Raw genomic sequence first — 16,402 nt, 5'->3', positions numbered from 1 at the left:
CTAGCCCCAGTGGCGCTGTTAAGGCAGAGATTTTATTTCCACTGTCAACCCTCTGTCCTGGCTTCTGTGGACCAGCCGCTTGGAATCACTGCACACTGAAATTCTGCATTTCATCTTGCCCAAGCATGGTTTCAGCATGCAAAAATAACAGTAGTTATTAAAAAAAGATTTTTTTATTACTACTTGTGGGTAGTGCAGAGGGAATCTAAAAAGCTCTAAAATAGTTACTTTTTAAAGAAGATGGCCTTTATGCTAGCATTATTTTTATTTAATTTGATTTTTCATCATACTTAATGGTTTAAGAGGCAGGCACATAGGATTTGCATTTGGTCCTCTAATTATTCAGGAGAATAATTACCACTTGTTTTATAATCACTGCTGGATGGACCACCTTTTTCTTATTTGGTTTTCTTAACAGTTTTATGGGAATCTACCCCCAATATAGTGTTTTTCAGCTCACCATAGACTTTGTCAGTCAGCACTGCTAATTTATTCAGATTAGTTTATAAAAGATATTCATTGAATACACTTTCAAGGTGGTAAGAGTAAGGGATTAACCCCTTATCCCAAATGAAGTTACAATGCAGAACAAAGAGAGGATGAAAATAATGATAATAATAATTGTTCTTTATGTGTCAGTTTTATATTAGGTTCTTTACCGGTCTCACTCAGTCTACATGTCCACTCCATAATATAGGTTGTGCAGTTACCATTATGTTTTCTGATGAGTAGTATAAACATTAAATTGCATGCTTTGAGTTTCACAGATAATAAGTGACAGAAACTTAGTCCCAAATCTGTCTGACTCCAAAGCCCATCAAGCCATTATTTCTACATCCCAGTATGCTCCAGTGATATACATATATGCACAGCTGGTGGAGATGAGACTTGAGAATACCATCACCAATTCTTCTTGCAACTGTCCAGTGAAATTCTGATTTGGATCCAGTTTTCTGAAACTTGAGGATGTTACTTGAATAGCCTTTAGGAGATAGTCTGATGGTTTCAAGTCAAATCTGTTGTATGGCATATCAACCAGCCAAGCCTGTCGTTTGTAAGAAAGAGGTTGGACAAAATAAACAATGAAGAGACTACCCATGGTTCCAGTGATCCAGTCAGATGGTAATAGTCAAGTGTAATTGGAGCCATGCTTCCCTGGACGGTTCCCACCACGGCTTCACATGTAGAATGTGCTGTGTCGGTCTGGGTGGCAACTTAGAGATACTCAGCTGGGAAACAAGGAGGATGTTGTCATTCATTCTTACTACCTGTGGTAATGAAATGTATGTGTGTCTGTGTGTGTGTACGTCACAGAAAGCTATGTTAAAGTAAGGTTATGGTTGAGACAAGAATGCATGGGAAAAAGTTGCTGCAGAGAAAAGGTCAAATCTCTGAGATGTTTTCAGGTGCCTAATAATTATGGGTCCTAATGGCCTATTCTGGAGAAGGAAATGGCAACCCACTCGAGTGTTCTTGCCTGGAGAATCCCAGGGACGGGGGAGCCTGGTGGGCTGCCGTCTATGGGGTCGCACAGAGTCGGACAGGACTGAAGTGACTTAGCGGCAGCGGCAGCAGCAGCAATGGCCTGTTCCTTGTGCTTTACACTTCTTACTAGTTATGTTGCCTGCCATCAGTGCTATATATTGGCAACCACTTGGGTCCAGAGCGGGGTCTTCTTTCCTGGATGAGGGATGGACTTTTGTCTCCTTTGTGTAGATTAAGGCTTATAACATCTCCTGTTGCTTCGTGGTTCTTTTTACGGAGGAGGCTGAAGAAAAGGAGGGAGTGTTTCAACTGTGGCTTCTTAGTCTAGCCCTAATTCCTGCAGCAAACCACTGAGCATTCGCTCAGCATTCCTTACTTTCTCCTGGGTTTCCGGCTCGGCCCTGACATTATTGTAATATAGTTTTCTGTGTTTAATATTTCTTAGACTTGGTTTCCCATTGCAAGCATGGAAGAAACCCTAATGCATGAGTTTCAGAGGAGAAGGTAGCAGTCTGAACCTGCTGTGTGGCTCCATCAGCAAGTGTGAGTATTAACGTTAGAGCTGTCAGGACTTGTGAAAATTAATGGAGCCTGACGGGGGACAGACTGAGGTCAGAGACGGAGCTTGCCCTGATTGAATGTTTCTGGTGGGTTTGCAACCCAGGCAAGTGAGCGCAAACTGTGGAGCCGAGAGGGAGTGCTGGAGGCCCGTTCATTTGTTTAAGGAATAGACAGTGGGCACTAGGTGTCAAGCATTTTTCTAGGTGCTGGGAACACAGCAGGAAAAGATGGGTTGTGCCCGCTTCTAGCTTCAGAACCCTGTTTCTGTCTTCAGGCTAGACCCAGCCTTCCTGTGCTATCAGCCCCTGGTAGTCACCTAGGAAGAAATTTTAATTTACTGCAATATAGTTGATTTACAATGTTGTATTAATTTCTGCTGTACAGCATAATGATTCAGTTATTTATATATGTTATATATATTCAAACATATATATGTATATATACACACATATGGAGAAGGCAATGGCACCCCACTCCAGTACTCTTGCCTGGAAAATCCACGGATGGAGGAGCCTGGTAGGCTGCAGTCCATGGGGTCGCTAGGAGTCGGACACGACTGAGCGACTTCACTTTCACTTTTCTCTTTCATGTATTGGAGAAGGAAATGGCAACCCACTCCAATATTCTTGCCTGGAGAATCCCAGGGACGGGGGAGCCTGGTGGGCTGCCGTCTGTGGGGTCACACAGAGTCGGACACGACTGAAGCGACTTAGCAGCAGCAGCATACACACATATATGTGTATGTGTGTGTGTATGTGTATATATATATATGTATATATATATATAGCTTCCCAGGTGGCTCAGATGGTAAAGAATCTGCCTGCAATGAGGAAGACCCAAGTTTCCCTGGGTCGGGAAGATCCCCTGGAGAAGGGAATGGCTAACTGCTCCAGTATTCTTGCCTGGAGAATTCCAGGGACAGAGGAGCCTGGCGGGCTGCAGTCCATAAGGCCACACAGAGTCAGACATGACTGAAGGGACTTAGCACACCATCTGTATACATACACACACACACACACACGGGGTTTCCCAGGTGTTGTTAGTGGTAAAGAACCCACCTGCAAATGCAGGAGACATAAGAGATGCAGGTTCCATCCCTGGGTTGGGAAGATCCCCTGGAGGAGGGCCTGGAAACCCATTCCAGTATTCTTGCCTGGAGAATCCCATGGACAGAGGAACCTAGCGGGCTATGGTCCATAGGGTCACAAAAAGCTGGAACAGTTGAAGCAACTTAGCATGCATGCATGCATGCTTCCCTGGTGGCTCAGACAGTAAAGAATCTGCCTGCAACCTTAGGAGACCCAGATTCCATTCCTGGGTCGGAAGTGAAGTGAAATGAAGTGCAAGTTGCTCAGTCATGTCCAACTCTTTGCGATCCCATGGATAGTCCATGGGATTCTCCAGCCCAGAATACTGGAGTGGGTAGCCATTCTCTTCTCCAGGGATCGAACCCAGGTTTCCCTCATTGCAGGTGGATTCTTTACCAGCTGAGCCACTAGGGAAGCCTGGAAAGAGAATAGCAATCTACTCCAGTATTCTTTCTTGCCTGGTAAATCCCTTGGACAGAGGAGCCTGGGAGGCTACAGTCCATGGACTTACAAAGAGCCGGACATGACTGAGCGACTAACACTTTCACTTTCATATAAATATAAATATATATTCTTTTTCATATTCTTTTCCATTAGAGTTTATCACAAGATATTGAATACAGTTACCCATGCCGAATAGTAGGACCTTGTTGTTTATCTATTCGCTGTGTAATAGTTTGCATCTGCTAAACCCAAACTCCCAAACAAGGAAGGGATTTAAATGACACATCACCTTAGTCCTTCCCACAACCTCATAGTTCTTCCATCCTCATAGCCATTGGTATTATTTTTTTTTTTCCTCTCATCCTCCTGCAAAATTTTCTGCTTGACCAGTTTTCAAGCCAAAGTTATTCTTATTTAGTCCTCAGTGGAATAAAGAACCTTCAAGAGTTTGAACATTTCCCTCTCTGCTGGAATCATGATATTAAACATATAATAATAATTTTAAATGGAAAAAAATGCCTTTTTTTATCCACCTTGGGGATATAATAAGGTCCCTTTATAGCATTGGCATTAGGGAACATCTACAGTGCCCCACGCAGACCAGAGGTTTCAGCAATGCGATTGAATTGCAAGATACCTCTTTTGTGTGGAAACACTCCCATGATGATAGGACTGTAGTAATGATAACATGACTACATATCTGTTTTATTCTTTTTAATCTCAGAAAGTTAGTTTTCTTTTCTTCCTCGCACATCGTCAAGGGAAAGTAAGCCTGAAGGTTGTGCCTTGTGAGTTGTATTTTCCTGGGCATCTGGGAACCATTATAAGTTCTTCTGACTAGTCATCTCAGTCTTGTTTGCTTCTTGTAATGTAGAGAGCTTTATTCAATGTGAGTGTTAGGCCAGAAACATTTTTGGTTTCCTCATATATTTTCATTTTGGTTTCCTCATGTATTTTCAAAGTCTAGAATTTAGGAGTGCTGAGGAAAGTGGGCATAGAGGTTGGAGATTTTGAAATTATTTGTCACCTTTATATAAGTAGGTTTTCTTTTACCCAGGGGTGCTTTGGGGTGCTCTCCTTCACAAAGAACTACCACTGTACTTTGGGCTTTTTTTCCCCCCTGGGCTTTTAGCAGAAATAAATAGGCGATCCCTGATAAAAATGGGGCACGAGGAAAGTGGTATTTGGTATAAGTCACAACCTGATGGCCGTATTGGTTGTCTCTCTTCCCCATACTTCCCACTGATGAAGAATGAAGTGTTTGAGGCAGAGGCCAACTCCTAGTAGGTGGAGGCAGATTCTCAAGAAAACAAAATATTCTGGAATTAACTTTGCATTTTGATCTGACCGGAACTTGAGTTTTCAAGAGGAACACATTCTATAATGATTAAAAAAAAAAAGAAGTTGCAGTTGTGTGATAATTTTGAGGGACATTAATTTTTTTATTGGTTGGGGTGCAAGCTAGCAAGGAACCTTGTTTGGCCAGAGCAGTGCTTATTTGTATTTATTTTTTTAACTTTTAAAGTATTTATTTTTGGCTGCGTCGGATCTCAGTTGCGGCACAAGGGATCTCTGTTGTAGCGTGTGGGCTTCTCAGGAATTGCCGCGCACAGCTTCGGAGTGCGTGGGCTCTGTAGTTGGGGCTTTAGGGCTTAGTTGTTCCACAGCATGTGGGATCTTAGTTCCTGGACCAGGGATCGATTCCATATCCCTTGCATTGGAAGGCAGATTTTTAACCACTGGACCACCAGGGAAGTCCTTATATAGGTTTATTTTAAAATACTGATGCCCAGGTGCCCTAGTCTTCACCACTCTCCGTAACTTCTAACCAATTCAGCTCACATTTGTGTTTTACTTCTCTGGTCCCTGTAGATGTTTTGGTTTATTACTTTAAATTTCTGTTCTCCTGTCAGAGTCTCCTCTTATTTCTCATATATAGCCTACACGTTTTTAAATCCTGGGACGCTGCATGACAATGGGCCAGCGGAGTTTCTTTCCCCTTCTCAAGTCTGTGACCTTCCTTTCCTTGGGTAGGCTCCCAAATTCTTCAGGGAGCTGGTAGATAAGAAATTACGCCCACGGCTACAGTAGCATTTGGGAAATGCCTGAATCGAGCCAGTGTATTGTGGTGTGAAGCTGACATGGCTTCATGTCCCCTGGAGGAGAAATCCATGACGTAGGCAGAGTCATGTAGAATGGAGAGTTCTATTTCATGAACAAACATAAGGATCATAGCTGCCCAGATCTAGAGAAAAGATCACGGTGGATGGAGGAGTGGGATGGAGAGGACTCATGTAAGAGGAAGGTCTTGAGCCAAACCCCATGAAGCAGTTAAAAGTTTGGTCTCACCTGATAGAACACTAGCAGGGGAACCGAAGAGCTTTTCTGTCGCACTTTTGAACCAGCTTGACCTGTGAACTTTGCTTAGAAAGTGACAGCAACTCTCTGGTACTCAATTTCTTCATTAGTAAAATGGGGTTGGATATATCTATGATTTTTCTTTTTAATGTTTTTAAGCCAGGGATGTTGTTGTTAAGTTGCTAAGTCACATCTGACTGTTTGGTGACCCTGTAGACTGTAGCCTGCCAGACTCCTTGTCCATAGGACTCTCCAGGCAAGAATACTGGAATGAGTTGCCATTTCCTTTTCCGGGGGATCTTCCCGGCCCAGGGATTGAACCCACATCTCTTAGGTCTCCTGCTTGGCAGGATAATTCTTTACCACTGAGCTACCTGGGAAGCCAAGCCAGAGATAACTTCCTTCAAATCAAATCTTTTACTAAATCATAAAGTAAAGGAAAGTAGCACTGCATGGCGGACACCACAGCAGTCCCCTTCCTCCTGCCCTTGTCTGTTCCTCAAGTTGCCCTGCTCCGCCCGGAAGAGGCCTACAGGGCACAACTTTCACATTACTCAGGCTGCTCTGAGGATGCTTCTAGGCTCTTGTGCTGTGATTCATGGGAGGCACTTTCAGTGACACATTAAATATCCAGAGTTTGGGAAGGAAGGGAGGCTGACCTTGACACAATCTACTGTATGTCTGCTTTAAAGTTGTTACAGCTTTGCCAGACATATGTGTAGCTGAAGATCTTAGTTTTTCTGTTCCTCTCCATACGCTCATAGAAGAGTACCCTATTTGATTCAGTGAAAGATGTTAGGCATTATTTTGTTCTTTTTAGGGCTGAGTAATATTCCATTGTATATATGAACCATATCTTCTGTATCCATTCCTTTGTCAATGGACATTCATTTTTTGTGTGTTTTCTCATTTTTTAAAATTGATTTTTATTGGAGTATAGTTGCTTTACAATGTTATATTAGTTTCTACTGTAGAGCAAAATGAATATATATATATATATATATATCGCTTCTTTTTTTTTTGGATTTTCTTCCCATTTAGGTCACCACAAAGTATTGAGTAGAGTTCACAGTAGGCCCTCATCAGTTATCTGTTTTATATCAATAGTGTGTATATGTCAGTCCCAGTCTCCCAGTTCTCCACCCCCTTCCCTCTTGGTGTCCGTATGTTTAATCTCTATGTCTGTGTGTCTCTTTCTGCTTTACAAATAGATCATATGTACCCCTTTTCTAGATTCCACATGTATGTGTTAAGATTCACAGATGTTGAAAACAAACTTGTGGTTACCAAAGGGGAAACATTGTGGGAGGGATAAATTAGGACATTGGGATTAACATACCCACACTGCTACATATAAAATAGGTAACCTACAAGGACCTACTGCATTGCACAGGGAACTCTACTCACTATTCTGTAATAACCTATATGTGTAAAGAATCTGAAAAAGAATGAATATATGTGTAACACTGAATCACTTTGCTATAGACCTGAAACTAACACAAAATTGTAAATCGACTATACTCCAATAAAATTTTTATTAAAAACTCTATTAAAGATATTCCAAGTGAGTAGTCACTCTTGACAGAAATAGAATCTAAGCTGTTACCTCTCACAGGTTGTACTATTCATTTGTTAAGAGGGACTAATCCTGGCCCATTTTGGGGCAGTCAGTAAATGTTAGAAGAGATGGGTAACTGGATCATTGAAGGAGAAAATAAGTGATGTGTTAAGGGCACACATTTTCAGGGTTAGAAACATCTTGACAGAGGCAGCTAGGTTCGCAGTGTGTACAAGTTGAAAGTCTCCTGTGTCCACCTACCATCACCTCCAGATCCAGACATCTTAATGACCCGAGTGATACTTTTGCTAACTTGAAGGACACATTGCACCATGTCCGTTTCAGCCTTTGGAAAGTCAGAGTTTTCCTTTTCATCCTCAGCTGCTTATATTTGAAGATAGTGACATTGTGCAGTGTGACCAGAGGGTGATCCAATTTGTGGACAAACTAGTATTTTCTTGATTGGCAACTAGGCAATCAAGAAAATATGGCAATCATTATAATAATTATTTGAGCACAGCTGACTGAGTGACTTCACTTTCACTTTCCACTTTCATGCATTGGAGAAGGAAATGGCAACCCACTCCAGTGTTCTTGCCTGGAGAATCCCATGGACGGAGAAGCCTGGTAGGCTGCAATCCATGGGGTCGCACAGAGTCGGACACGACTGAAGCGACTTGGCAGCAGCAGCAATACCTGTTTAGTGGAGAAGGCAATGGCACCCCACTCTAGTACTCTTGCCTGGAAAATTCCATGGACGGAGCAGCCTGGTGGGTTGCAGTTCATGGGGTCGCTAAGAGTCGGACACGACTGAGCGACTTCACTTTGACTTTTCACTTTCATGCGTTGAAGAAGGAAATGGCAACCCACTCCAGTATTCTTGCCTAGAGAATCCCAGGGATGGAGGACCCTGGTGGGTTGCCATCTATGGGGTTGCACAGAGTCGGACATGGCTGAAGTGACTTAGCAGCAGCAGCAGCAATACCTGTTTAGAGACAATGAAGTGTTAGAAACTGTGCACATCTTTACATGCGGTAGATTATGTAATGTGCATCAAACCTTAAGGGTAGTGTGATTATTATCCACCCCCCCCATTTATATTTGAATAAACTGCAGTTTAAAAACAGTGTGTTGGAGATATTTGGCTAGACTGGATTGGAGATGCTTCTTCATTTCACTTCTGAAATTCTGGAAAGAGGATTCCAGAAGCTTGCATCTGGTAGGCCAAATTCAGCTCACAGATGTATTAGAGTTGGCCCCCAACTGTGTGTGTTTGTTTTTAACTGAGCTTTCAATTCAGGAGGGCTTAAACTTGGAGGACAATCTGATACTGGCTTAAACCTTCTCATGACTCAAGATAACAAGCCCATTCCTGGAATTCTTTTTAGGAAGCTGCTGGTGAGTCTTGAAGGGATTCAGTCATTCCTTCCCTTGTTGAACGGATGCTTATTATGTGCCTGCCATTTGGAGAGTATTGAATTGTGTGTGTGCTCAGTCGCTCAGTCACGTCCAACTCTTTGCAACCCCATGGACTGTACCCCGCTGGGTTCCTTTGTCCGTGAGATTTTTCAGGCAAGAATACTGGAGTGGGTTGCCATTTCCTCCTCCAGGGGATCTTCCTGACTCAGGAATCGACGTCTCCTGCATCTCCTGCATTGGCAGGCAGATTCTTTACCACTGAGTCACCTGGGAAGGCCAAGGTATTGAACTAGTTTGGGTCAAACAGGGAACCACAAGCCACAATCCATGCCTTCAAGGACCGTCTAGGAGGAGATAAGTCACATGCAAAGGGAAAAACTAAACAAATGGAATAAAATAATAATTAATGTGCACTGATTATTTACTCCATACCATGCATGTGCTTTAGAAGCTCTGTCTCATTTTATCTTGAATACAACCTGTGAGGTGGGTGCAATTATTGTCTTTGTTTTTCTAAGACACTTTAGAGGACATAAGAGCTCTGTCCAAGGTCATACAGTTAATAGGTGGTGAAGCCTGCAAAGCCCCTACTCTTACCCATGCTGCCGCCCCAGTTTAATTTGTAATAAGACTTAAAAATTTAATCATAAAAAGTAGAAATGTGACACATGCAGTAAAAAAATACTAAATAATACTCATAGAAGTAAGGATAAAGAGCGGAAGTGTAGCAAGTCAGCTGAGAATGAGATGAGAGGCACAGGGAACTGAGAAAGAAGAGAGGAAGGGACACCCTGGAGAGGGAGGAGGAGAAGGCAGAGTCCAGCAGCACTAATCTAGGGGAAAGATACTTTATCGGACAGAGATGTTACTGCCGTGTGATCTTTGGAGATGAGGATGGAGGAAAAACCTCGGCTTTGCTTTTTAGGAGGTAATTATTGACATCCAGTACTCTTGCCTGGAAAATCCATGGACAGAGGAGCCTGGTGGGTTGCAGTCCATGGGGTCGCTAAGAGTCAGACACGACTGAGCAACTTCACTTTCACTTTTCACTTTCATGCATTGGAGAAGGAAATGGCCACCCACTCCAGTGTTCTTGCCTGGAGAATCCCAGGGACGGGGAAGCCTGGTGGGCTGCCGTCTCTGGGGTCGCACAGAGTCGGACACGACTGAAGCGACTTAACAGCAGCATTGACATTCAGGGAAGCTTTTGGTTGAGTATAGAAACAAAGGGAGGTTGCGATGGGTAAATTACTGTTTTTTTAAGTTTTATTCTTTTATTTATTTTTGGCTGCTCTGGGCCGCTGAGTGCAGACTTTCTCCAGTTGCGGTGAGCGGTGGCTTCTCTTCGTTGCGGTGCACGGGCTTTAGGTGCAGGGGCTTCAGTAGTTTGGCACGTGGGCTTTGTTGCTCCTCAGCTTGTGGGATCTTCCCAGACCAGGGGTCAAACCCATGTCTCCTGCATTGGCAGGTGGATTCTTAACCTGTGGGCCAGCAAGGAAGTCCAACATTGGGTAAATTCTGAATAGCCATTTATGTCTTAAGTTGCTGAATCCAATAGTAGGTTAGCCCATGAGGGTACACAAGCATGATAAGTAGGCCAGGAGTGAGAAGTAACAGAGAGTGAGGAGGTCTGCAATAGACTGGAGGTCAGAATTGCCTGATTTTTGATCTTCCAAAAGAAGCCAGAAACCCCGAATTTTTAGTGTGATACCTCCAGATTTCTAAATGTTAGTTCAACTAAGAAAATAAAACAATTGAGAACCAACTGTAATTCTCAGCTGAATTTGGCCTACCAGCTGCAAACTTCTGGAATCCTCTTTCCAGAAGTTTAGAAATAAAATGAAGACGTTTCTCAAAGAATAAATAATTCCAGGGATGGTTTAGGATTGCATTTGAGATGTGTGTGTGTGGGTTGTGTGTGTGAAGAGCTTGTTTTTATCTTCTTGGGGTGAGTAAACATAAACTTACTAAAGCGGGAGAAATATAATAAAGACATCCAAAATAGTATAGAGAGATGTCTGAAAAATTAAAGGGCCAGTGACAAGAAAAGCATTGAGGCCAATTATTAAAAAGATGAGAAGATGTAAAGGAGCAATTGGGAAATAAAGAGAGCCTATCTTGGGGCTGCTGCTGCTGCTGCTGCTAAGTCACTTCAGTCGTGTCCGACTCTGTGCAACCCCATAGACGGCAGCCCACCAGGCTCCCCCGTCCCTGGGATTCTCCAGGCAAGAACACTGGAGTGGGTTGCCGTTGCCTTCTCCAATGCATGAAAGTGAAAAGTGAAAGTGAAGTCGCTCAGTTGTGTCCGACTCTTAGCGACCCCATGGACTGCAGCCTACCAGGCTCCTCCGTCCATGGGATTTTCCAGGCAAGAGTACTGGAGTGGGTTGCCATGGCCCTCTCCATCTTGGGGCTAGAGGATGTGTATTGTAAGCTAAGTGGGGAATCAAATGGAGCCTGGAACCTGGAAAAGTTTTGTGAGGGCTGCTTAAGGAATAGACAGTGGCAAGAGTGTAGGATAATTAGAATTGTGGAGTAGCAGTAAAGACCTAGCTTACTTCAGTTATCCTTTAGTTTTTTAAGTGAGCATCTATTTGTATCATCTAGTGAGGTAATACAGATACAGTAGGAGATACAGTTTGCTTTTCTTTTTTTTTTTTTTTGTTTCATATATGATATTTTACATGTTTCAATGCCATTCTCCCAAATCTTCCCACCCTCTCCCTCTCCCACAGAGTCCATAAGACTGTTCTATACATCAGTGTCTCTTTTGCTGTCTTGTACACAGGGTTATTGTTACCATCTTTCTAAATTCCATACATATGCGTTAGTACACTGTATTGGTGTTTTTCTTTCTGGCTTACTTCACTCTGTATAATAGGCTTCAGTTTCATCCACCTCATTAGAACTGATTCAAATGTATTCTTTTTAATGGCTGAGTAATACTCCATTGTGTAAATGTACCATAGCTTTCTTATCCATTCATCTGCTGATGGACATCTAGGTTGCTTCCATGTCCTAGCTATTATAAACAGTGCTGCAATGAACATTGGGGTACACGGGAGATACAGTTTTGAATAAGACTTAATTGCTGCCTCCAAGAACTTGTCTTACTTATTATCTGTAGCTCTAAACTGAACTGATAGATGGACTAGTTTCCCAAATTTCATTCATTCACTTGGTAGTCATCGCTTTGCCAAATCTTTGAATTTTCTATATGATTATTTGCTCAGTAGTTTTCTTTAAACCATCTCCTGTTTTATATACAAAAATAGAAAAATGAACATGGAAAAGATAGTAGAAAAATGAAGCCATATGTCATTACTTGCATTGGCGTATTTTTTCAAACGTGCACTTTTAGAACATACAGAGCTACTTTACATTCTGTCAGAAATTCATCTCTATTTCACCTAAAATCATCTCGTATCTTACCAGTAAAACATATACCATGTCTTGGGAAGATAGAACTGGTTAGTTGGTAGAATCCTTTAGGTCATTCAAAGCAAGGCTTTTTCCACATTAGAATATCTGCATATGGCCTTGGATTTTTATTCAGGCAGGTCAACTTCGATGACCTGATCTGAATAAAATGGATAAAGGCAGGCACCTCTTTGTCTGACAATTTTAAAATAGTGCTATTTGAATACCAAGAAGGTTGGAGCTTGACTGCAGAGCCTTCCAAATTAATCTAGCCTGGAAAAAAAAAAATGAAAATGCCATCAAGTAACAGGAGATTTGTCAGCTGCCCTGCTTACACTTTTCATATAAAACATAAAGGTTGGCAGATTACAGATGAAAGGTCAGTTCAGCAAAAAAGAAAACATGTCAGACAATCTCATAACATAGGTAACAGAGGATGGAAGTTGGAAACTACTATTGGATTCTCAGAAAGAGATGAGTTTGTTGGCAGTGTGTAAATATCACGACGATTTCCGCGGCTGTTCATTTTGGTGGCTATTTCTTTATGCTGAGTCTCCAAAATGTGATTTAAAAGATACTGAAGAGGCCTGTCTTCCTGAGAAAGATTTACTTTGCAGCAGTTTTATTTTTTTTCTTTCACTGATCTGAAGGGGAGAAATGTACTTCCTTCGGGTCGCCTTGTTTCCCAGTCTCACCCATCCCATCCCCAAAGCAATGCTCTAAAATGGAAAAAGCAAGAAGCCAAAGCCTCTTGCAAGAGCAGTGGTGCATAAAGACAGAGTTTGCAGTGAGTCCATCATCATGAATCATTAAAGGAGAACTGGCAGCTAAAGCATGACTCGTACAAATAGAGTTGCTCAAAGATTCAATCAGGTAGGACCTGCCTTGGAGCAGATTACTGTCCAGGAAAACATATCAGACTGTTCCAGCCTTGGGAGGCAGGTGGGTCCGGGGAGGTAGTATTGGGCCAGTGGGGTCACAGAGCCATGATGTTGAAGTAGTGGGGCGTCTCAAAAATTTCTATTGTGTACAGTGCTGGGAATTTTCAGACTCCTGAATACATCTTTTATCTGTATTTTAAGTGTAGGGCATTGTGCAAAATATCATCATTTTATCCAGGTAACTTGCAACATACATCACAATCTTATTGCCTTATGCTGCTGCTGCTGCTGCTAAGTCGCTTCAGTCGTGTCCGACTCTGTGCGACCCCATAGATGGCAGCCTACCAGACTCCCCTGTCCCTGGGATTCTCCAGGCAAGAACACTGGAGTGGGTTGCCATTTCCTTCTCCAATGCATGAAAGTGAAAAGTGAAAGTGAAGTCACTCAGTCGTGTTTGACTCTTCGAGACCCCATGGACTGTAGCCTACCAGGCTCCTCCATCCGTGGGATTTTCCAGGCAAGAGTACTGGAGTGGGTGCAAAATATCATCATTTTATCCAGGTAACTTGCAACATACATCACAATCTTACTGCCTTATATAAGCTCTGCATGTGTTTAAGAGAAGTTTCTTACTTTCTTTTTTTAATCTATTTGTTTGCTTATTGGCTGTGGTGGGTTTTCGTTGCTGTCCGTGGGCTTTCTCTAGTTGTAGTGAGTGGAATCTACTGTCCAGTTTGCAGTGGGTGGGCTTCTCATTGTGGTGACTTCCCTTACTGTGGCTCACAAGCTCTAGGGCGTTCGGACTTCAGTGGTTGTGGCACATGGGCTTAGTTGCCCGCTGCATGTGTAATCCTCACGGACCAAGGATCGAACCCAGGTCTCCTGCATTGGCAAGCAGATTCTTAACCACCGGGCCACCAGGAATGTCCTTGAGAGGCTTCCTATTTTTTTGGAGCTCTTCACCGCAACCTTTTGAATAACTGAGGCCGAAGGCATGTCACACAGTTCTGTGGGCCTGTAGTCAAGGATATTCATTGATACTTAGCCACCACATTTTCAGTTTTATCTTCCTGCAGTATTATTTTCTGCCTGTTTTCATCTCTCTCATAAGTCTCCCCATTAGTCCACATTCTGTGTATCCAATTTTAATACTGTTTACAATTTGCATTGGTGAAATCCAACTGGACCTATGACAAAAACTTGCCCTCCCCCCCGAATATAATTCTGTCTCAGACTGTAAGCTTCATTAATTGATTCATTGACTCTGGCTTGCTGGTAAGGACGAATTCTTACAACAAATATATCCAATTCCTGCTAGTGGTAACTTTCATTCTTCCTGGAATAGCAGGAAACATTAATTTTGCAGTGGACCCGGGAGTCTCAGGAAGCTGGAATTATAGGCACCGTCTTCCCACCCTTTTCCTCCTGAAAATAAAAATGAAATAAAATAAAATGAGCAGCTGCCCAGTGGTGAGGCTTGAGGGATGCGTAATGACAAAGAAGAGAAAAGGGCATTAATTTCAGGGTGGGGACAGCTGCCGGGCACTATCTCCCTTTGGATTTTGGTTCTTATAGCATCACGATGAGTTATTAATATGTATGATCTGTACTTTATTCAAACATTATAAATCTATGCAGAAGTCTGGTGTTTGGGTTTTCCTTTATAGCTTTCATTCTTCTTCCCAGAATTATCTCATTTTGATCGGGAAACTTTTGCATAAAAAGCACACACGGCGAACTCACATTTCCATACCATAAATATTAAAAGCGGGTTAAGCTTTACAGTTTCTTCTCCCATCTCAATGGGAGGAAAGTTAGCCTTCTAATCAGGGGGTCATTATTAATCTTTTTATTCACAAGCCAAAAGGTAAACTTTAACTTGCCATACAAAATTGTACTGTGTGCTTCCTTTGATTTATGCAAATTGTGAATTATGTATGCCTTGTCCTTTGTACTAAAGTGATACTAAAAATCTAGCAGTGAAAGGGGTTGTTACAAACAGTTGGTCAACTTATTTTTTAAGGATTAAAACCAAATCCAGACCTTTTTTAAGGCTTATGACTAAAGTACTCTTTGCTGGATGATTCTAAAGTATGAATCACAGTATGGATTTATGACAGTGAATCTGCAGCAAACAGAAAAGGGAAATGGAACTAGAAAACTTAATGTCTCCTTAGTAGCTTTTAAGCTTCTGAGCGGCTTCCTGTCTCCCATTTATTGTCATTTTTGTTAGCATGAAGGAGTAGTCATAAATTTTGGTTCCCATGGAAATATAAAGGAATGTGTGATCTATTTCATTTGGGGATACTGTCTGATAATCACGCAGTCATGGCGGTTGTACTTCGTGATGGGAAATGAACGTGCTAATTGGTGCTCTTTTTTTTTTTTCCGTATTTCAGGAAACCTGCCGTATGAATATAAAATAGTGATTGCTGGGAATCATGAACTGACATTTGATAAGGAATTCATGGCAGACCTTGTTAAACAGGACTACTACCGTTTCCCCTCTGTGTCGAAATTGAAACCAGAGGACTTTGACAACGTTCAGTCCCTCCTGACGAACAGTATTTACTTACAAGACTCGGAGGTAACAGTGAAGGGATTCAGGATATATGGTGCACCTTGGTAAGTGTTCCTTCCAACAGTCTTCCCCTCTTATTTTTTTTGGCTCAATGCTGAGAAAGCATGGTGCCGGCTGAAGTGTCTTAACCCAAAAAAATAAAGGTGAAATGAAACCTTTATGCTGTGTTTCCAACAGAACACGAATTTTGGCACTGCTGCGAATTGTTCGTTGTGATGCAGATTTCTTTAGGCGAGATCAGTGGGGGCAGAGCTTTGGTACAGTAGATATGCGTCTGTTTGTGTGACAGGGGCTGCACGTGTGTCAATGGGACACAGAACAATTTGGGGGAGGGTCACAGTGTTACCCTTCATGCAGACTGAGCCACTCTGAACATTCCATCAGCCTTAGGTGATTCATTTCCTCCTTATGTTTTACATTGGAAACACTCATGAAATACCTTGCTTAGAGTTTCTCAACTCTTGCTACACATGAGAATCACCTGATCAACTCTGAAGAAATACAGATTTTGAAGCCATAACCACCCCCCCAAGATGCTGATTCTCCTTCTTGAGGTGGAGCCCAGTGACCTGTATTTTTAAAGCTCCCCAGGCAAGACTGATTAGAG

The 16,402-nt window shown here is 42.4% G+C and overlaps 1 protein-coding gene across 3 annotated transcripts in view; it reads left to right on the top strand.

Moving 5' to 3' along the window:
- The window catches only part of MPPED2 (metallophosphoesterase domain containing 2), a 210,660-nt gene that overhangs the window by 92,319 nt on the left and 101,939 nt on the right, over nt 1-16,402 (top strand). For all 3 annotated transcript variants that reach the window (XM_061381006.1, XM_061381009.1, XM_061381008.1), the window contains exon 4: nt 15,614-15,839. In XM_061381006.1, coding sequence (XP_061236990.1) covers nt 15,614-15,839 — 226 coding nt within the window. The remainder of the gene's footprint in view (nt 1-15,613; nt 15,840-16,402) is intronic.

Source organism: Bos javanicus, chromosome 15 (assembly GCF_032452875.1).
Source record: "Bos javanicus breed banteng chromosome 15, ARS-OSU_banteng_1.0, whole genome shotgun sequence".
In the NCBI taxonomy this organism is placed as follows: Eukaryota; Metazoa; Chordata; class Mammalia; order Artiodactyla; family Bovidae; genus Bos; species Bos javanicus.
The sequence above is the reverse complement of the archived record's forward strand: the minus strand, read 5'-3'. Positions and strand labels throughout refer to the sequence as shown.